The following is a 23,014-nucleotide window of genomic DNA, read 5'->3' as shown; positions in this document are numbered from 1 at the left end:
TGGTAAAAAATTTATCTCAAGAGAAACTTATGAAAGTCGCTTGCCATGGGGAATGTTTATTATCAATCGAAAGAACATTCTTTGGCATTTATTTTTTGAATATTATCTCTTTCAAATGTTGGAAGCGACTACGTCTCAGATGATCAATCTCCTGAGTCCACTTTTCGATGACTCGTTTGAGCATTACGTCTGGTAACTGGTGAATTACATGCGTGACATTTTGCTCCCAGACCTGAATGGAAGCGGGATCGTCCGCTTAGACTTTAGACTTTACATATCTCCACAGAAAAATGTTTAATAGTGTGATATCTCACGATCTTGGTGGCCAATCGACCGGCCCAAAACGTGAAATTATCTGGTGCATATGGTCATATGGTGTGGTGTGTGGGAGGTGGCGCAGTCTTGTTGAAACCAAATGTCGCCGAGATACCGAGCTTCAATTTCAGGCATCATATAGTGGTAGTGGTGATAACGGTCGCCATTGACGGTTACGTTCTCACCGGCATCATTTTCGAAGAAATATTGACCGATGATTCCGCTGGCTCACATAACCCATCAAACTATTTTTTCTGGATGAACTTGCAATCTCTTGAATCTCTTAAGGTTGCTCTTAATTCTAAATGAGGAAAATTTGCGATTTATAAACGTTGTTCTGGCGTAAGTCTTTCAATAATGAAATGTCAAACATTATTGAACCAAAATAATATGACAGTTTGAAACGACTCACACGTGATTTGTCAAAAAATATTGCTATTGTAAAAGCTACCTCTTTGGATCACCCGTTATTTGTTTATGACTATAACTCTTCGCGATTGGGGCCTATATACGTGTATATATATACTAAAAGATATGCCACTTTTGATAAAATTCTTGTGAAAAATGACGTTACCACAGTTTGTTTAAATTACACTTAGCAAACTTTCGCTCGAACTATTTAGTTCCGAAACTGTTATTGCAGGTTTGTTTGTTATCGGGATCTCACTTACATTTTGTAACATCGAACTTCGCCCGTTTTGACATTCAAGTGAGAATGCGCGGTCACGCTTCTTCGTTTTCAGACGTGCGACGGAACATTAAACTTTGTTGTCATGATCGAAGTAATGTAGTTTGTGTCTTTTGCAAGCAAACTAAGTGATAATGTATAACGTTAACGGAATTATATAATCACAATAAACTTATGTAACTTTCGAAAAATTTAAAGCCAGCAAGATGCTAATTATAATAACAACAATAATAATAATAATAATATATTCGAACCGAAAAAATAATCTTCTTTATTGGCGTAGACACCGCTTACGGGGTTATAGCCGTGTTTACAACAGCTGGACTGGTTCTTCTCCATCTGGCCTTTCCTGGAGTGGAGGTCTTCCTCTTCCTCCGCTTCCCACGGCGGGTACTGTGTCGAATACTTTCAGAGCTGGAATATTTTGGTCTATTTAGACAACATTTGAACTACCATAACTGAATGTCGACGTATCTCACTTACAGCTCATCGCTGTATAGACTGTGGTATTCGCCGATGTTAACGGCGATCTTTTCTTTCAATGAACTAACAAACTCAAAGTAAAACATTTTTGAACTCCATCATATTTTCAATACATGGCTTTGGTATTTTGTATTTTGTGTTGTATAATTGCAATAATTATTTAGTATTGTTGGTACACGCATCAAAGATGAACTTCAGAAAATGCAAAATGCGAAATCCCAAGCCAGGCGGCTGAAAATGTGAATGGCGTTTAAGATCCTTAACTGTAACATCAAATCAAACGCAATTTTTGTTTTAAACTGCGATTCTGCTGAGCCAACTATAAACCAACTTTAACCATTTATACTGGTGATGAAAATTGGGTCAGGATGGACTATCATTAAAGGTTTGCTGTGTGTTTGAATTCGATCGACAAGGAATCATTTACTATTAGCTGCTCCCCTACGGCTAAACTCTTAATGCGGACGTGTACTATCAACAAATGTACCGTCTGAAGGAAGCAATCGCTCATAATCAGCTTTGGCTAAAGGAAGAAAATTGTGTTCCATCAGGACAACGCTAGGCCACACACATCAATGGTGACTTGCCAGAATACTCTTATCCATCCACTTTACATAGAGCTTGAACTTGCCATCAAGTAATTACTTTGTGTTCCTAATTTAATTTATACCTACCTTTGACGTATGAGTTTGCTGGTAAAAAATTTATCTCAAGAGAAACTTATGAAAGTCGCTTGCCATGGGGAATGTTTATTATCAATCGAAAGAACATTCTTTGGCATTTATTTTTTGAATATTATCTCTTTCAAATGTTGGAAGCGACTACGTCTCAGATGATCAATCTCCTGAGTCCACTTTTCGATGACTCGTTTGAGCATTACGTCTGGTAACTGGTGAATTACATGCGTGACATTTTGCTCCCAGACCTGAATGGAAGCGGGATCGTCCGCTTAGACTTTAGACTTTACATATCTCCACAGAAAAATGTTTAATAGTGTGATATCTCACGATCTTGGTGGCCAATCGACCGGCCCAAAACGTGAAATTATCTGGTGCATATGGTCATATGGTGTGGTGTGTGGGAGGTGGCGCAGTCTTGTTGAAACCAAATGTCGCCGAGATACCGAGCTTCAATTTCAGGCATCATATAGTGGTAGTGGTGATAACGGTCGCCATTGACGGTTACGTTCTCACCGGCATCATTTTCGAAGAAATATTGACCGATGATTCCGCTGGCTCACATAACCCATCAAACTATTTTTTCTGGATGAACTTGCAATCTCTTGAATCTCTTAAGGTTGCTCTTAATTCTAAATGAGGAAAATTTGCGATTTATAAACGTTGTTCTGGCGTAAGTCTTTCAATAATGAAATGTCAAACATTATTGAACCAAAATAATATGACAGTTTGAAACGACTCACACGTGATTTGTCAAAAAATATTGCTATTGTAAAAGCTACCTCTTTGGATCACCCGTTATTTGTTTATGACTATAACTCTTCGCGATTGGGGCCTATATACGTGTATATATATACTAAAAGATATGCCACTTTTGATAAAATTCTTGTGAAAAATGACGTTACCACAGTTTGTTTAAATTACACTTAGCAAACTTTCGCTCGAACTATTTAGTTCCGAAACTGTTATTGCAGGTTTGTTTGTTATCGGGATCTCACTTACATTTTGTAACATCGAACTTCGCCCGTTTTGACATTCAAGTGAGAATGCGCGGTCACGCTTCTTCGTTTTCAGACGTGCGACGGAACATTAAACTTTGTTGTCATGATCGAAGTAATGTAGTTTGTGTCTTTTGCAAGCAAACTAAGTGATAATGTATAACGTTAACGGAATTATATAATCACAATAAACTTATGTAACTTTCGAAAAATTTAAAGCCAGCAAGATGCTAATTATAATAACAACAATAATAATAATAATAATATATTCGAACCGAAAAAATAATCTTCTTTATTGGCGTAGACACCGCTTACGGGGTTATAGCCGTGTTTACAACAGCTGGACTGGTTCTTCTCCATCTGGCCTTTCCTGGAGTGGAGGTCTTCCTCTTCCTCCGCTTCCCACGGCGGGTACTGTGTCGAATACTTTCAGAGCTGGAATATTTTGGTCTATTTAGACAACATTTGAACTACCATAACTGAATGTCGACGTATCTCACTTACAGCTCATCGCTGTATAGACTGTGGTATTCGCCGATGTTAACGCTCAAAAGACCATAAATCTTCCGCAGAACCTTTCTCTCGAAAACTCCTAACGTCGACTCATCAGATGTCATGTTGTTGTTGTCTTAACGGTTATCAGTCCCCGTTAGATGGTAAGGGTTATCTGTGTTGTCATCGACGTCATCTAACGGGAGCCCCAGGAAACGTGCTCTTTCGACGGGGCCGGACCAAAGGGAAAAGGGTGTTAGATGAGTGGGGTTGGTAGGGCATGCAAAGAGGTGGTCAGTGTCATGCGGAGATTCGTTGCATGCAGGACATACATTGGGTATGTCTGAGTCAATTCTGGATAAATAGGAGTTTAACCTGCTACAATATCCAGAACGGAGCTGTGCTAGGGTCACTCGCGTTTCTCGCGGCAGCTCGAACTCTTCGTCTGCGATGGGTGGTGGTTTGACTCCAAGAACGCCATTCACGGGAAAGGAGTCGGTGAAGGTGTTAATGGCTCCACGGTGAATGGCGGTCAGTACCTGTCGAAAGTCAGTTGCGTCCGAAGTCCGGTCGGCGTACTGTACGATGTCGTCGACGTAGTGAAGGAAGGACCCTTTGATGCTCCTAGGAGGCGGTTCCGCTCCAAGCAGATGGCTGCAAGGATGATTTCTACGAAAACATCCCAGCAGGAAGAGGAGTTCATTATGTTCTTTAACTGGGAGCATAAGCGTCTCACTGTGTAGGTGTTCGATAGGAGACATCAAAGGGCATCCCATGGTGGTCCGGAGTGCAGTATTCTGGCAGGTCTGGAAATTCCTCATCTGGGTACCACTGCATCCAGGCGACCATATAGGTGTTGCGTAGTTGAGGACCGGCCAGACGATTGCCTTGTATGTTGCCAACAACGTTTCTTTGTCTTTTCCTGTTTACTTTCGAACACATGCCATCGATTCCATTGCCCGACGTCAATATCGTGCAATCATCTGCGTACGATGATGGAAACCCTCTCTGGTGGCTGCCGGAGTTTCAAAATGTAGAAGATAAACAGTAGCGGGGAGAGGACACCACCCTGCGGAACCCCCTGTTTAATTCTTTTTAGTTTAGATGTTACACATCGAAATAGTACGGATGATTGACGACCGTTCAGGTAGTTCATGGTCCATCTCTTTAACTCTGGAGGAAGCGTGGTTTTCTCAATGTCCTGCAATAGCGTTGTGTGGTTGACTGTGTCAAAAGCTTTTGACAAGTCCAACGCTACGAGGATCGTTCTCTCGCAGGGTGGTTTCTGGTTTAGGCCGCGAACTATCTGAGCGTTTATGACGCTAAGTGCTGTGGTGATGCTGTGTACCATATCTGAGCTGTACGGCGGCTGCGAAAGCATTGGGATGCCGCCCTTGGTTACGTAGCTGTTCACAAGAAAGGAGGTGTGAGCCCTGGCGTTGTCGTGATGCAACTTCCTATCGGCTGCGATGTCTTGTCGGACCCGATTTACACTTCCACGTAAAACTTGACGTTGACAGTTTATCCAGAAGGAACAAATTCATGGTGGACGATACTCATTTACTCATTCTTCCGTCATCATTATCCGGCCCTCCAAAAAGGCGTAGTAGCATCGAAACTCACCACTTCCTGCTCCAATTTACCGAGTTTCAGACAAAATATAATCGCGTACCTCTGCTCTAACGAAGGCTACATTTTCGACTGGTTTGTATTAACTCTCTAGGTGCTCGTTCTATAGCTAGGAACGCCTTCTACCAAATCCCGTCGGCACGCGTACGCTCCCAAGTATAGTCGCGGAGTCTTAATACTTTCCGGGCAAATCTTGTATAGTAGGACCTGGATGTTGAGTGATATGTAGAATCACTTTGTTCGTCGACAGAGGACTTTACTTCTCAATTGCCTACTCAGTCCGAAGTATACGTAGCACCTGTTGGCAAGAGTTATGCAATCTGGAGAACCAGAACCATAAACGCTTCACATTTCCAGCCGAAGAAAATGTGTAAAACAGGGCATGTTTTCACGTTGATGGTATCCATCTTTGACGCGTGCGCAAACAATACTGAGTCAAGCATATCACAATACTATCAAGAGAGAATTTTATTTTCTGAATTTACAAGATACACAAGATACTGATTACTAAAGCTATGTATAGGAAAAATAAAGAATTTATTTTTACTATACCATTTATCTTAAAATATCTCTTTGAGCATTTTCTAAAATCTCAATATTGTCGTTTGCTATATCTTAATTATTAATTTTGATTAAATTTTATTTGTCTAAATATTTTGACTTTAGTGGAAACTTGGTCGGTTATTAACACGAAGGTAATAATTATTACTGAAATTATTCGATTACAGTACATTGTCAGTGCATCAGCAATGCATCAATTACACACATCAAAGCTTTCTTGCTGACAGGAAGCGATATGTCGTCATAATGTCTTCCCTACTGTCGACTCCTTCAATTAGATTCAATTAATAGTGATAGATTATCGACGGTGTGCATTGTTATTGCATTATACTCACATACTATGCACGTGGGATATCTTCCACACACGAATGTACACCTGTCAAGCACGTTTTCCTAGAAATATGTTTGCCATTGAACTGCTTATCGCTAAAAGCAAATCGTTCAAATTAGAGTGGCAGTGGCTTAGTCAAAATTTAAAGAAGGTGTGTTGCATATTGAGCTCATACACTTCTAGTATGGACCAGGCTGTATCTAACGCAAGATCCCAAATATCCAAAAATATCTAAACAAACAAACAATTCTTTTTCATATGCCTAAAGCAGCTCACGACTTCCGGTCTTTGACCAAGTATCCACTGGGTAGCCTAAGAACAGGTAAGCCGGCTGTGTAAGCTGACGTTGAGCAACACCAAAAGCTCCGTCAGAATCGAGAAGGACCTCTCCGAACCGTTCGATACCAAGCGAGGTTTCAGACAAGGCGATTCCCTATCGTGCGACTTTTTCAACCTGCTTTTGGAGAAAATAGTTCGAGCCGCAGAACTAAATAGAAAAGGTACCATCTTCTATAAGAGTGTACAACTGCTGGCGTATGCCGACGATATTGATACCATCGGCCTCAACACACGCGACGTTAGTTCTGCTTTCTCCAGGCTGGACAAGGAAGCAAAAGAAATGGGTCTGGCAGTGAACGAGGGCAAGACGAAATATATCCTGTCATCAAACAAACAGTCGTCGCGCTCGCGACTTGGCACTCACTGCGAAAGATTTATGGTCCTTTACGCGTTAGACAATGCGAATATCGCATTCGATGGAACGATGAGCTGTTGAGGTCATGTTGTCCGGATGGACGAAAACACTCCAGCTCTGAAAGTATTCCACGCAGTACCCGCCGGGGGAAGAAGAGGAAGAGGAAGACCTCCACTCCGTTGGAAGGACCAAGTGGAGAAGGACCTGGCTTCGCTTGGAATATCCAATTGGCGCCACGTAGCGAAAAGAAGAAACGACTGGCGCGCTATTGTTAACTCGGCTATAATCGTGAAGCGGTGTCTACGCCAATTGCAAAGAAGAAGTAGCCTAAGAACATCCGTTTGAAGGCGAGCTAAAGTGAGAAGGCGAAACATCCCTCCGCAGGGTTGTGCGCTGGGTTTGAGATCCGCGACGTAAAAAACGCACCCAATGAAAAAGAACAAGCCTTGGGTGAGAGACACCCCTTTTGATGATGACCATGGCAAACGAATTAAGGACTACAATTTGATGGCATGCACCTGGAATGTCCGGTCCCATAATTGGGAAGGTGCCACTGCTCAGCTGATTGATGTCCTTGTTAAAGTGAAGGCTGACATCACCGCCGTCCAAGAAATGCGATGGTCGAGACAAGGACTGAGACGAATAGGTCCTTGTGGCATTTACTACAGTGGACATATAAAGGAGCTCAAATATGGTGTGGGATTCGTGGTTGGATGAACGTCGAACCACAATCCGTATCAAAGCGAAGTTCTTCAACATATCGCTGATCTGCACCAAAGATGCCTTGTATGAGCGCTTGGAGCGCACCTATGAGAGCTCCCCCGCCACGATATCAAAATCGGGCTTGGCGACTTTAACGCCAGGGTGGGCAAAGAAGGTATCTTTGGCACAACGGCCTCCACGATGAAACATCCCCAAATTGAGGCCGATCGACGGGATTGCAGCATAAGAAAATTCATCAAGCTACCTGGCTGTCTCCGGATCGAAAAACCACCAACCAGATCGATCATGTTGTGATAGAGGGAAGGCACGTCTCCTGTGTTTTAGATGTGCATACGCTCCGAGGTCCTAATATCGACTCGGACCACTATCTTGTTGCAACAAAAAACGCACGCCAACAAATACAAGGAAGGTTCAATGTCGAGAAGTTGCAATCATAACAGACAGCAGAACAATTTTCTACTCGACTTGCACTCCTGCTCTCTGAGAGCACTCGTCAACAGCTCGGTATAAGGGAACTGTGGGACGGCATTTCAAACTCCTTACGTACAGCTGCAACCGGAACCGTTGGTTTTCGGAAAATGCAAAAGAACAGCTGGTACGACGAGGTGTGCCGTGTTGCAGCGGTATGAAAACATACTGCCTACCTCGCAACGTTATGATCGACCACAACACGCGTGGGATGGGTTATATACCGAGAGTTGAAGAGGGAAGCGAGACGCACTTGCAGACAGAAAAAGAAAGACGCCGAAATGCGTTAGTATGAAGAGCTTGACAAACTGGTCGACAGGGGTAATCGATGACGATGGAGCAGATGTTCCATTGCCGGACCATGAATAAGTTCGAATAGCAATTACCCGCCTGAAAAATAACAAAGCGGTGGATCTATTCAAACACGGCGGCAAAAAACTGATAAGAAGCATGTATAAGAATCTTTGTACAATATGGTCGGACATAAGCATGCCCAACGATTGGAATTTAAGTGGCTCTGCCCAACCCACTCAAAGGGACCTGAAAAATCAACAACCGACTAGATATTCACCATTCGCCAAATTTTGGAAAAGGCCCGTAAAAAGAGAATCGACACCACCTCTTCGTCGATTTCAAAGCTGCTTTCGACAGCACGAAAAGGAGCTGCCTTTATGCCGCGATGTCTGAATTTAGTATCCCCCCAAAACTAACACGGGAGTGTAAGCTGACGTTGAGCAACACCAAAAGCTCCGTCAGCATCAGGAAGGACCTCCCCGAGCCGTTCGATACCAAACGAGGTTTCAGACAAGGCGACTTCCTATCGTGCGACTTCTTCAATATGCTGCTGGAGAAAATAATTCAAGCTGCAGAACTTAATCAAGCAAGTAAATTCTTTTATGAGAGTGGACAGCTGCTGGCGTATTCCGATGATATAGATATCATCGGCCTCAATACCCGTGCCGTTAATTCTGTTTTCTCCAGACTGGGCAAGGAAGCAATGCTAATGAGTCTGGCAGTGAACGAGGGCAAGACGAAATATCTTCTGTCATCAAACAAACAGTCGCCGCGCTCGCGACCTGGCTCTCATGTCACTGTTAACAGTCATAACTTTGAAGTCGTAGATAATTTCGTCTATCTTGAACCAGTATAAACACCCCCAACAATGTCAGCCTGGAAATTGAGAAGATAAGTACTCTCTTGACGAACAAAAGCCAAACTCTAAGTCACTCATAATTCCCGTCCTACTATATGGTGCAGAGGCTTGGACGATGTCAACAACTGATGAGTCAAAGTTGCGAGTTTTCAAGAGAAAAGTTCTGTGAAAGATTTATGGCCCTTTGCGCGCTGGCAACGGCCAATATAGCATTCGATGGAACGATGAGCTAAATGAGATATACAACGACATTGACATTGTTCAGTGAATTAAAAGACAGCGGCTTCGCTGGCTAGGTCATGTTGTCCGAATGGACGAAAACACTCCAGCTCCGAAAGTATTCGACGCAGTACCCGCCGGGGAAAGCAGAGGAAGAGGAAGACCTTCACTCCTTTGGAAGGACCAAGTGGAGAAGGACCTGGCTTCGCATGGAATATCCAATTGGCGCCACGTAGCGAAAAGAAGAAACGACTGGCGCGCTGTTGTTAACTCGGCTTTAATCGCGTAAGCGGTGTCTACGCCAGTAAAGAAGAAAAATAATCCTGATTCACAGAAATGGTACATTCTTCAGGCCTATTCGAATAAAGATATCTCGCATATTGACCGATATACTTACAGTTAAGGCTTAAAGTTATAATAGGTATTTGAGGGCTGGGGAATATCTGAACCGATTTCATAAATTTTTTACATCGAACCACGTGCTCAGAGAGCAAAGTCCTTAAAAAATACTATAACACCATAAAATTTGATGGTCGCAAATAACAGGTGGCGCAAAAATAACCTTGCGATGTTTTTTGGAAAATGAAAAACTTTTTTAAAAAATGAAAAACTTTGATTCCGCTTAGAGTTATTTTTATTTGGTCTTTTAATTTTTTTTACATCAAGTCGAGAGTATGATATCATGTAAATGGCCGCTGCCACAATTGATTGTCATTTGAGCTCTTGTTATGGCATTTTCCATCACTTTGCTGATAGGTCCTCTCATTCTTGAAATGAAGTGAATCCTTCAGCATATCGGTTGTGGCACGCAGTGGAGCGTACAATTGTTTATTTACTTGTATTTCGCATGTATCTACTACACAAATGTCAAAACAGAACTGACATCAGAGGTCAATTGCAAAATTTATAGCATCTTCTGATAGTAGAATTAGTTTTGAGCCACCCTGTACGTATATGATATAGGCAGTAGGACCAAGAGTGGTGATTTACACTTCTTCAGCCTGCGGCAGTGAAAGTGTAACATCTGGAGATGGCGAACCCGATTACCCAATCGATGACGATGGAGCAGACGTTCCATTGCCTGACTATGATGAGGTTCGAATAGTAATTACCTGCCTTAAAAATAACAAAGCGGCAGGGACTGATGGATTACCGACCGAGCTTTTCACATACGGTGGCGAAAGGCTGACAAGGTGCATGCATCAGCTTCTTCGCAAGATATGGTCGAATGAAAGCATGCCTGACGATTGGAATCTAAGTATGCTCTGCAAAAAAGATTCCACAATCTGCGCCTAATATTGAGGGGTAAGCCACCGTCAACAAACTGATTGGACCTTATCAGAATGGCTTTAGGTCTGGAAAATCACACATCTACCAGATTTTGTCATACGCCAAATTTTGGAAAAGAATCGTGAAAGGAAGTAGGCAAATTAAGGTTCTCTCTCGACAAGCAAAGATCAAACACTCATCAAACACTTACAAGTCACTCATCATACACGTCTTGCTATATGGTGCAGAGGCATGATGACAACATCTGATGAGTCGGCGTTACGAGTTTTTAATAGAAAAGTTCTGCGGATGATTTATGGTCTTTTGTTCTTTGCCAGCGGCGAATACCGGAGTCGATTGAACGGTGAGCTCTGCGAGATTTGTGATGCATTGACATAGTTCAGCGAATTAAGAGACAGCGGCTACGCTGGCTAGGTTATGTTGTCCGAATGTAAGATAATACTCCAGCTTTTACGGTTTTCGATTCAGTAACCTTACTCCGTTATTAAGCAATAAATTAATTGTACATTAGTGTTGTTACATGACTTTATAACTGTAATCGCTGCGATTTTCGTAGCGATCATTTTCAACATTGTGCCAATAAGGAAAAATAAAGTGCAAAAAAAGTAAGAGAAATTACATCCACCAAGGATTCTCACGCACTTTTAATGAAACCGCAATCAGGGATTATCGCCTTGATTAGATCCATCAAAGATTGTGGCCTCCCTACAGTCAGCATTTGCCTATTTAATTCTTTGAATCATTAACCATTGTTTTCCCTGTTTCGGTTAATAATGGGCGACAACACCTCCAGCAGAGGTAAAGTTAGCAGTAAATTTATTGTACGACGCTTCAAAGACTTTCAATTTGCGGTATTATTCGGTTAATGGGACTTAAGTTTATTCAGAGAAAATTTGATTTCTATAAGTAAATGCAATCTGCAAATATCGAATATGAAAATCTACTAAGATTACAACTAAAGACTGTTCATGTTGTAATCACTTTTCTAACAACATAAAATTGCTGGAAAAGCAAGTCCCTCTAGTAAGCTTGGTAGTTACTTTATGATATCTTATTTATTGAATCTTCTTTTTTCTTTATGGAATACAAAATCAAGTAAATAAGCTGTAGCCAGCGAAATTTCATATTATAATGACAAAAAAAAATTAAAATTGTTTTACAGGCGACTTCGTAAAAGTGTAGACTATATATGTATGTATGCTATGTTGGTTGCTGCTATTGTTCAAGTGAGAACTTCAAAAAGTCACGTACGGAGTTAGGTGTCAGTCTAGGCATGTTACCAGTACTTGAGGAGTAGTTAAGTATTGGTAAAAAATAAAAGATGAATGTCAGTGTGGCAACTTGCGTACTGAGTTTTGTTTATGTACTTATCGATAATACATTAATAGCAAATTCTCTCTTTAAGTTTAAACCATTTAACATGCTTTATGAAATTTTACGCAATCGTGCGCAAGATATTAGAATCAAAGTTAACGTCGACACACCTTCCTTCACCTTACGCTTATGAAGTGGGTGCACACAATTTTTCTTTTTTATTAAAGTCAGATATTTTAATGAAAAAACTGGATTAATTTTATTACAATATGTATGAATATGTAAATATGTACAGTGCACGAGCTAAAGGCATTCTTACTTCTTAAAATAAAGATTGTCATTACGCTTATTAAACTTTGTCATTATATAAATATATATTTCCGATATTATGCTTTTAATTTAATTTAATATTTTCTATTCTTTTTTGATCAGCACCATTTGCACCCAAAGGATTAAAAGTTAAGCGCAAATATGTTAGAGGAAATGTTTACTCGCTGTACATTAGTTGGAAAAAGGCTGAACATGCGATAAGCTACTACATAATAATGGTTGTGGATCGTATAGGTGTTGGACGTGATTATAAATTTAATGTTAGTAAGGTAAGTACACAAACATCATATATATAAATTTATATTCTCGTAGTTTAAATAATTTTACACTTTTACAAATGTACATATGTATATGGGGTGTAGGTTATTTCCCAAATTGATTTTTTGCAAATACGCCCTGAAGTAGCATTTTCATACCCTGAACAGGGTATATTAAGTATGTCACGAAGCTTATAACACCCAGAAGGAAGCGTCGGAGACTCTATAGAGTATATATATATAAATGATCAGTATGTTGAGTCGAGTTGATTTAGCCATGTCCGTCTGTCTGTATGTATACGAACTAGTCCCTCAGTTTTTAAGATATCGTTTTGAAATTTTGCCAACGTCATTTCCTCTTCAAGAAGCTGCTCATTTGTCGGAACTGCCGATATCGGACCACTATAACATATAGCTGCCATACAAACTGAACGATCGGAATCAAGTTCTTGAATGCAAAACTTTCACATTTGACAAGATATTTTCACGAAATTTGGTATAGATTCTTTTCTAAGGCAACAATGTAATCTCCGAAAAAATTGTTCAGGTCGGATTACTATTGCATATAGCTTCCATATAAACTGAACACATAGTTACTAAAAGAAATGCACCTGTGAAGGGTATATTAGCTTCGGTGCAGCCGAAGTTGACGTTTTTTCTTGTTTGGCCTCAAAAAGGAACGAACTTAAAAACGCTCTTTTCTTTCAATTTAAACGTAATCAAATGTAATGCACTAATTCAGTACACCAAGTCGTATGAGCAACACATATTGTATGGTATGAATGCTCAGGTCGTTTGATGTAGAACTTTAACAGCGTATAACTTTAGAAAGAATGTTTTTATAAAGAAATCATTCAGAATTAGATTAGATTACAGAGAGATTCTTACCTTTTCAAAGTTGTAGGTTTAAAGCTTTCGAGATAGAAATTTGTTACAAAAGATCAAAATCGAAATCCCATATTAAATGTAGAAATATAATACATAAGAATAAATATATAAAATTTTCCACATAAAAAAGAAAGAACACGAATTTCGGGTGCACCGAAGCTATAAAACCCTTCACAAATACAAAACATTGTTTGCTAGAACTTTGATCAGTCAGTTGTATGGCAGCTATATGATATAGTGATTCAATTTCGTGTCAAATTAAATGAAGATATCCCGTAGAAAAGCATTCCATACATGCACTTTGTTTCAATCGTTCAGTTGGTATGCTAGCTAAAGCATCTGATATCGGTCGTTTCGACAAATCAATAGCTTCAATTCGGATCGATATCTATATTATTTGTTTGACCCTCTTTCAACTTTAACTAATTCTTCATAACTCACTAACAATATTACAGGTCTATAAGTATAATAGAGCGTTTTTTTCAAAAAGAGTTTTTAAAGAACTCACACAATAGTATAATTCAAGTATTGCCCATCTTTCTGGCAGTTTGTGGATTCCATTCCTAAAGTACTTGAAGGCCATATAATCAAGCCAATATCCTGACACCTTGCTCTGATGTGAACCATATTCCAGTGAAAACGTTCTGCATCGACCCGAGCAATGCATGTGAAGCAAAGCTTTCTAGCCACCATTTTCCAAATCATTTTTACCGGTCTTGCAACACGACGCCAAGCGCTGGCATAACGAAAAATTATTCTATCGTGTCTAGTCCTCAATTCCGAACTTTTGTAATAATGGATCCAATTTCAATCACCTCTTACAATCCTATGTAGAATATACTACTTATTCTCGCAATCAAAGAGTAAATCTGACAAGCAAAATCGCCCTTCAGCGACTATTGGGCTGCTTTTAAACGTTTTGAAATGATTGAGTGAGTAGGTTTCAGCTCTTCTTTTTTATGGCAATAATCTTCTCAAGTAATGTTTTCATTTCTTCATATTTAAACTTTTTGGTCGCCAAGCTCGTTCTTCGTCCTGCAAGCAAAATCGTTCAAATACAATATTGGATCATATAGAAATATTAAATGGATGTGACATTAAATAAATATTAAGGAGAATGCGGAAAGAGATTCAATTATATAGAATAACTCGTAAATGACAAAATAATATATTCAAATGGTACTTAATTATTCACTTCTTCACACTTATTAAAGAAACAAAAAAATATTAGAGTAAATGGTAACGTTGTAGCTCAGGCTCGTGTCCAATAAACACTTTCGAGTTATCATTGAAAATTTCCCCAACAATGTAATTTCATAATGAATCAACTGTATTTATATTTATATTTACTAAGAAAACTACAAACACGTAAATTTATAAACCCATTCTTATTCTTTGCAGGACAGCACAGCGTTTACAATAGAAGAAATCGAACTGAACGGCACACTCTACGATGTGCATTTGATTGCCTGCACCCCGGGTGGCAACAGTTCCACCCTTCTGCAAGAGGTCAACAGCCAAACTGTGCTTCTGCCGGGTAATGCACACTTTTATGATTCAGTAAAATTCCAAACACATACATACTTATTACAAAGGTCATCTTGAATAATCCAAACGTATTTGCTTAATGCCATGTTCAAACAGGGATTTTTGTCAGGCAGAAAATTAACTAAGAGTTTTTAGTGTTCAAACAGAATTAATCAATTGAAATAACCCAACGTATAAAAAGTTTTAGATTTTATTTGTGCAAATCGTGAGAATAAAGTAAAGTTTTAAATGATTCCATATTTTTTCGAAGCCGAGTGCAATAGGGCTTTAAACAGGAAACAGGCTTAGTATTTAATACTACGCGTATGTATATATATGTACAAGGAGCTTTCCAAAGTAAACAGGACTTTTTGAATCTAGCGCCACCTGGTGGCGCCATCTATATGTCAACTGGTGCGTTAGAATCTGCTATTTTTACCGATTGTCCACGATTTCAAGACATTTCATCGATTGAAAGTGAAGTTATTGCGTTTTAAGTGTCAGTATGTTTGTGTTGTCGGTGCGAAAATGAACTTCGAACAAAGAGCCAACATTAAACTTTGTTTTAAAATTGGTAAAACTTTTACCGAAACGTTTCAATTGATGAAACACGATTCCCTATCCCGTGATCACCGAAAATTCCATCGAAACTGTGCGTGAATTCATCAAAAATCAGCCGAAATCATCATTGAAAATCATGGAAATGGAATTGAACATCTCCAAAACATCGATTTATCGCATTTTGACCCAACATTTGGGCTTACGAAAGGTGTGTGCACGGGTTGTTCTGCACAAATTGACTAACGACCAAAAATTGCTCAGAATCCAACATACGAAGGACATCATTAAAGAGGTTTATTTGACCAAAAAGCGCATTTTAATCATTAACCACTCCCCGTATTCACCTGATATGGCACCGTGCGACTTCTTCCTTTTCGGAAAAATGCATTTGCCCATTAAGGGAAGCGTTATGCAGACGTAGGGGCCATTCAAAAGGCTTGCACCGGCATACTGGCGGCCATACCGGCCAACGAGCTAAAACACTCGTTCGACATGCTTTTGGACCATGCAAAAACTGTATTGAAGCAGAAGGAGACTGTTTTGAATAAAATAAATTGATTTTGCCGAAAAACCATTTATTCTGTTTTTTTTTTTGAAAGCTCTGTTTACTTAGGAACGTTCCTTGTATATGTTTTTCTTAACTACCCAAATACTGTTTTTGACATGGCTTAAGTTTATATCAAAATTAAAATTTTAAAAAACTTAAACAACGAATGAAAAAAATTTAGATATTTTGCTAAATTTGCTTTCTTTATATTCGAATTTAGGGCCATTTGATGTGAATATTGCATTAGATACTTCCGCAATTTGAAGGAATATAATAGTCAAAACAAAATTAGAATAAATATGAGAAATTCCACTATATTGCATGTGTACCAAACTTTGTTTCCATATTGTTTTTAGTTCTTGATCTAAACATATGAATCCCTCTTAGGGTGTCTGCTATTTCCCGAGTTGATTTTTTTGTAAACGACAATGCATTTTTAGTCTCAAAATAAAATAAGTCTATAACTTTCAAAGAGTATATATCTATATTCAATGATTTAAAAAAATTAATACATAATATTACATATGTTCGACATTTTCAGATTCTGCAATTATTTTAACCAATATTAAAATTTTTTTTCATACATATTTTATTTCTTGTTTCATTATACATCAAAATGTTGTTACTTATTTTGCATTTCATTATATCTTTATTCTATGATTTTTTTCAAAAAAAAGCAATTATTTTAAAAGTTATACATAGTTACAGTTATACATCAAATGTACTGTATTCATATAGTACACCAACAAAGAGCAACAAAGATTATACAAATCACTTCTATGAATGCTCAGTACGGTTGTGTTTTAATTAAGACCTTGTTTCTAGAGCGCTATAATTTTTATGAGAAAATTTAAGTGTTTATTTATTTGCTTTAGAAAAAAATCTTGTTTCTAGAGCTTTTTGCTATAATTTTTATGAGAAAATATACAAAAACCTTTTAATATATTAAATTTTATTTTTATACAAAGTGTTTATTTATTTGCTTTATGAAAAAAATCAAGAAATTGGAAGTTATACTGGGTTTCCCATACCGGATGATATGATTACTTTTTGTCGTTTCTGGCATTTTTTATTGTATTCAGTAATGTTTACAATTTCATTATGGAAAAATATACGCAAAAACAACGTTTATAATATATTAAATTTTATTTTTAAAATAATCGTTATCCAATAACATCTTTTGATGCGCTTTTCGCTGAATTTTTGAAAATTTCGAGCGTTCATTTTCTTAACATAAAGTTCAAGACCCGAAAAGAGGAAGAACCACTCGAAGTAATGACAATATTACTTCCGTTCAGACATGGGTTGCTGAAGACCGCAAATTGTCGATTCCAAGACGTTCTCAAGAATTGGGACTGTCTCAAACCACATCATGGCTGGTTTTGAGTAAAGATTTGGGCTTGAATTCGTATAAAATTTTTCTCACTAAGGAAGCTATTGCACCACAGTAATTGCCGTGAATTAGCTGATTTTGCCTGGGAACAACTTGAAAAAGATAACGATTTTTAAGGAACTGTCTATTCTGGTGCGAAGAAAATCCATAAATTATTCATGAACATTCATTACAGTTACTTCTTTCGAAATGAATCTGGTGACACTGTTGCTGTCAATGGAGAGCGATATATATCAATGATAACCAACTTTTATGGCCACAATTGCAAGAAGTTGACAATGATGACATCCGATTTCAACAAGACGGTGCTACGTGCCACATAGCATGTGCAACAACCGAATTGTTGCGAGAAAGGTTTGGAGATTCGATTATTTCAAGAAATTGTAGCATTGAAGGTCTCGAAGAATTTGCGATTTAACACAATTAGACTACTTCTTGTGGGGTTTAAATTCATTGGTCTTTAGCAATAAACCAGACTCTCTTCAAGCTTAAAAAGTCAATATTGAACGTTTTATTCATGACATACGACTTGATTTAGTGGAAACAATACTCGAAACTTGAGTTCGTCGAATTCGTTCCTGAAGGTCATTTGAATGACTTCTTATTCAGAACTTAATTATATCAATTGTACTTCACATTTAATAAAAAAAACATTAAGAACTTCCTTAACAATCATATCTCTCTTATTGGAGAATGGAAAAATATGATTTGGGCCCGGTTTATATTGAAAAGAAAACGCTCGATTACGTTGGATCTTTATTATTTGAGAAAAAATTGAAACTTCAAGGGCGTTTACAAAATGCAGTCAAATTTTGAAATAACAGACTCTTTTATATATATAAAATATTCTACATATACAATATTATCCTTTAACCGAATTTTAGGTTTTAGATTTAGTAAACATCCTCTCAAAAAAGACGTTTTGGGGTGACCAACATATATCTGAGTTGAATCTTCTGAAATTAAATATGCAAACAGATTTCGTTAATGTAATGTTAAATTTAATAATTAATACAAGGAACAAGCAAACTAAGATTTTTTTGACAAAATGACGGTTTCTAAAAAGAAATCTATTTTTGACCATAATTTCGGACTTAAATTGTTTATAAAAAAATGTATATCTATTGAGTAAAATAATTTTATATTAATTGCTAAAAAATATATTTAAGAAGCTCGTATTCAAATATGAAAATAATCGCTTTAGCCGTTTTTGACTTTGAAAACACCATTTTGATAAAAACGTGTTTAAAGTACGGCCTTGTACTTCCAAGCACTCCGAAAGGCATTTTCAAATTTGCGTGTAACTTAGAAAATATTCACCGGAGCAATACGATATTATCTGTGTGTGTTCCTAAATATATGTACATTAAGGAAATAAAATAAAAAAATTCGATTTTTTGAAAATTCTAACTGTATATAACTCCCTAAGGCTACCATAGCGAAATTCGTTTCAACATTCTGATTTCTATAATTCTAAATCTGCCTAAATTAAATCAATTTGTGCGACGATATCATTTTATATATAACTACTATATGTCATTTCATAGTTGGGGGACTATGCAACTTAAGTTCGTTATGGTCCTGTGTTTGCGCGTGAAATTAAACTTCTCTTGGAAGAAAGAAATGCACCATAAAATGCAACAACAAAGTCTAGTCTAGTTTTTCTCGTTTATCACTCTACAAACAATAATGAGTGGAGTAAATACTTATTTGAAAAATTTGTATTCATAGCTTAGCGAGTCTGCTCTCGTAAGCCATTCGGTTCACATAATTTAACAAATGACCACCGAGAATATAATGGAAAGCTGCTATTTTTTTCTGTACATCGCTATTATTTCTTATTTTTGCATTCTTTATCTCTTTTCTAGTTCAAAAAAAACAAAGACAAAATAAAAACACTTTACCGCCGCCATTTATTTACTCGTCTCATGTTCCGCACTCAATATCTTTTAACATTTGTCATTTGCATCGTGTCTTTTAATTGTTTTGAACTGTTTCTCTTTCTCTTCTTGCATGCCGTGCGTTGCGTGCTTTCTTTAATTTCGCCCATGACAGATAAGAGCACAAATATTGCCTTGTTAGTTATCGGCGGGCCAATCGGCCTAATCAGCATTATAATCATGTGGATCGTCCTCCATTATCGGTGCGCAAAATATAGAAGACATCAGAAGCGTTGTGAATATTTTCAGGTAAGTCAAAGAACATAAGAATATATACTTAATTTGTAGAATATACAGCTAAACATTGTGTTTTTAAATTAGTCGTTGAAACACCAAATTTTCATAATCAGCAGAATTGCTCGGAACATGTTGCATAGACTATAACAGTTATGTTTTCCAAACGCTTGTTTGTTATAACAAAAAGAGTATGTATTTAGAAAAAACAAAACTCACATATTTTTATGGTTTGGCCGAAATTCAGCTTTATTATAAAGATAAGGGTTTGCTATTTTATTTTACAAATGATTTCGTGCGAATAACCGAGACATCAAATTGTTCCCATTTTGCAATTGCAGCTAGATTTGAGCAATAAAGCGCTAAATATTATCTTCAGTGTTAAATCACTCGATCTAGGGAACCCTGCAACAGGAACACAAAGCGAGGTAATGCGCTCACCAAAGGAATCCTTAATTAAATTGAAAGTTTCGTTGGTTGTATGGCATTTAGTGCTTGTTGGAAGCATCCACATCAACAGATTCCAACTCAGGCAGTCGTTTTATAGTGTTACAAGAAAAGTGAGCTTCATCACCATCTTGCCATCGCCATCTCGCTTGATGATTCAATTCTTGCTCGAGTTGGATTTTTTAAATCCGCAAAACCAAGATCCCTTAAGTCTTCTGATCGTAAAGATGGACACAGCTACAATTGTTATGCGCAATGGCGTATGGATTCACACGGACCTTCCTCGATACTCTGCGCCGTAGCCCCAATAGCCTCTTCGGTGCGCAATATACAGCGTCTCTGCGCATTATCCACTAGCTTGCTTGAATTACCGACTCTGCGGGGGAATTACATATGTCTACCGAATATTGGACGCAAAGCGCGAAGCGGTAAACCAAACTGAAATCAAGTAACAAATTAACTAAAATGCGATAAATCTATGTTTTGGAGATGTTCAATTCCATTTCCATCAATTTCAATGATTATTTCTGCTGATTTTTGATGAATTCACGCACAGTTTCGATGGAATTTCCGGTGACCACGGATTTTGATTGGCCCACATGTTGATCATCATAGGCATATAGGTGACGCCATAGGGGGGCGGGCGGTAGATTCAAAAAGTTTTACTTGGAACGCACCTTGTATGATCTATTGAATAAGCTGTTTCTACTTAGATCCTCCATTTTATATGTATATGTACTTACAAATAAACATTAGGTGAATAAAACTAGTATACTCGGCAGCAACATGTTGCAATGCGGATAACATTCACAGTCATCCCTTATAAAATGTTATAAAGAAAACTTCTCAAAGTTATTTTGAATTTGATAATATGATCCAACCAAAATTAGTGCAATTTTCTTTGAGTACTTTGCTTCCACATTCATCCTTGTGAATATGACCATTACACAAAACCTCTCAGTATCCGATTACCTGAATTATATATTTAGAGGGATTAATTTAGAGATGCTTTAGTATTGTACATATTTTTGGTACAAATTTACAGAGTAGTCATTAATTCAATAATAACGAGAACACACCACTGCTCTCATACTTTATGCGCATTTGGCGCGAAGATGCAGCGTCATTCTTTCGAGGCTTCCTACACCTGCACAACAGGTGATTGAGGTCACCGTGTGTCTATTGTATTTTTATGATATTCAGTTCTGTGGGTAGTTGCTTTTTGTACCCGCCGGTACTTGCCTGCGGGGAAACACTTGAAATGCCCATCAACGCAACAGGCATTGCCAAATGATTGAGCTTAACAACAGTTGACAATTAATTAGCCACAAATGGCACCCACTATAGACACGCACACACACTTGCGCACAGACTTGAAGCCTGAAATACGAAACGAATAAGTGGACGTGCTCCTTCTTCATATAACAAACAATTTGCCTCAAGTGCCGCACAAGTAATCTCAAGTTAATTTTTATATGCACTTCAACGAATTTTAAGCGGCCTACCGACACATACGAGCGCTTTACTCACACATACAATTCGTCACCTAAAATGCAAACCAACGTAACATAAGTTTTCATAAGTTTACAGGCGAAGGAAAAACGATATAATAGAAACCACAAATATTCAAACAAAATTTGATAAAACGGTTATAAAATGGTTATACCTGACAGCGGTAGCTGAAAATGTATTGCCATATACTTGTATATGTAGTGAATTGTAAGCAATAAAAAACTCAATTTTTTGATGATACGTTGTTTTCTATTTTAAGTGACGATGTACAGGATAATGCGTTGAAATTTAAATGAAAATATTTTTCTTAATAATAATGGTTTTGCGGTGCTTGCATTGACTTATTTACATGCGTGTGTGTGTGCTTCATTGTTCACTTTTTTTCAGGACCTTGAAAATAAAGCGCCTATCGATCCAAAGGGGACATTTGACTTTCCAGCGAAAACTTTGCTCACCTCACCGGAAGACCTGACGCAGTTTCAATTGGATCTTGAGGAGAAAATACTCTTCAACGATGCCATGGAAATCGACCGCAACGATATTATGTTGCACGAAATTCTGGGTGAGGGCGCATTTGGCTTGGTGCGGCGTGGCATATACCACGATGGCAAGTCGGGCGTGCGCGAAGTGGCTGTCAAAATGTTGAAAGGTATGACGTTAGATATTTGAACACCTCCCCACTAGTGGTGTCATATTCACTTATAAAGTTTGTGGCTACTTTTGTGTTGTCCGTATGTATCCAAGCGTTAATTATATATAAACTTCTGTTGTTAATTGCGAATAGATCGTCCTTCTGCCGATGATGTGCGCGCTTTCCGGCGTGAAATCGAAGTAATGAAATCGGTGGAGCGGCATCCGAACATTGTTGGCATCATCGGACATTGCACAAAGCGTTACAATGAAATGCTCTTACTGACGGAATACTGCAGTTTCGGCAATTTGCTGGATTTTTTAAGGTAATTTTTTGATGGAATTTCTATATGTGAGTGGCAGTCGTTGTTTGATGTTAAAAATTTAATTGAGATTATTTTTTATACATATATTTTTCAACTAATTGTGATATTTTATATTTCCCAATAAATCTTTTTATAGCATACTTCACAGGCAAACTGAATGAAATCAGAAATTGTTTTGCCTTTTGCAGGAAACAAAATTCGCTTTTTATAATATATCGGGTGATTTTTTTGAGGTTAGGATTTTCATGCATTAGTATTTGACAGATCACGTGGGATTTCAGACATGGTGTCAAAGAGAAAGATGCTCAGTATGCTTTGACATTTCATCATGAATAGACTTACTAACGAGCAACGCTTGCAAATCATTGAATTTTATTACCAAAATCG

General features: G+C 38.0%; 2 protein-coding genes across 7 annotated transcripts in view; one reads left to right on the top strand and one right to left on the bottom strand.

Annotated features, from left to right (window-relative positions):
- The window catches only part of LOC126755348 (putative ATP synthase subunit f, mitochondrial), a 565,888-nt gene that overhangs the window by 104,801 nt on the left and 438,073 nt on the right, over window positions 1-23,014 (bottom strand). The window contains exon 1 of one of the 6 annotated variants that reach the window (XM_050467851.1): window positions 7,617-7,620. The exons of the other annotated variants lie outside the window; for them this stretch is intronic. The gene's annotated coding sequence lies outside the window, so the exon portion shown is untranslated. Of the gene's footprint in view, window positions 1-7,616; window positions 7,621-23,014 lie in introns of those variants that run through there. 6 annotated transcript variants of the gene reach the window in all.
- LOC126755324 (tyrosine-protein kinase receptor torso) overlaps window positions 1-23,014 on the top strand; it is a 78,870-nt gene that overhangs the window by 12,024 nt on the left and 43,832 nt on the right. The window contains exons 6-10 of the mRNA XM_050467810.1: window positions 12,468-12,634; window positions 14,912-15,047; window positions 19,594-19,727; window positions 22,059-22,320; window positions 22,456-22,627. Of these exons, the coding sequence (XP_050323767.1) occupies window positions 12,468-12,634; window positions 14,912-15,047; window positions 19,594-19,727; window positions 22,059-22,320; window positions 22,456-22,627 (871 nt within the window). The remainder of the gene's footprint in view (window positions 1-12,467; window positions 12,635-14,911; window positions 15,048-19,593; window positions 19,728-22,058; window positions 22,321-22,455; window positions 22,628-23,014) is intronic.

The sequence above is a fragment of the Bactrocera neohumeralis genome, chromosome 4 (genome assembly GCF_024586455.1).
Source record: "Bactrocera neohumeralis isolate Rockhampton chromosome 4, APGP_CSIRO_Bneo_wtdbg2-racon-allhic-juicebox.fasta_v2, whole genome shotgun sequence".
Taxonomy (NCBI): Eukaryota; Metazoa; Arthropoda; class Insecta; order Diptera; family Tephritidae; genus Bactrocera; species Bactrocera neohumeralis.
This window is presented reverse-complemented; position numbering and strand designations above follow the sequence as displayed.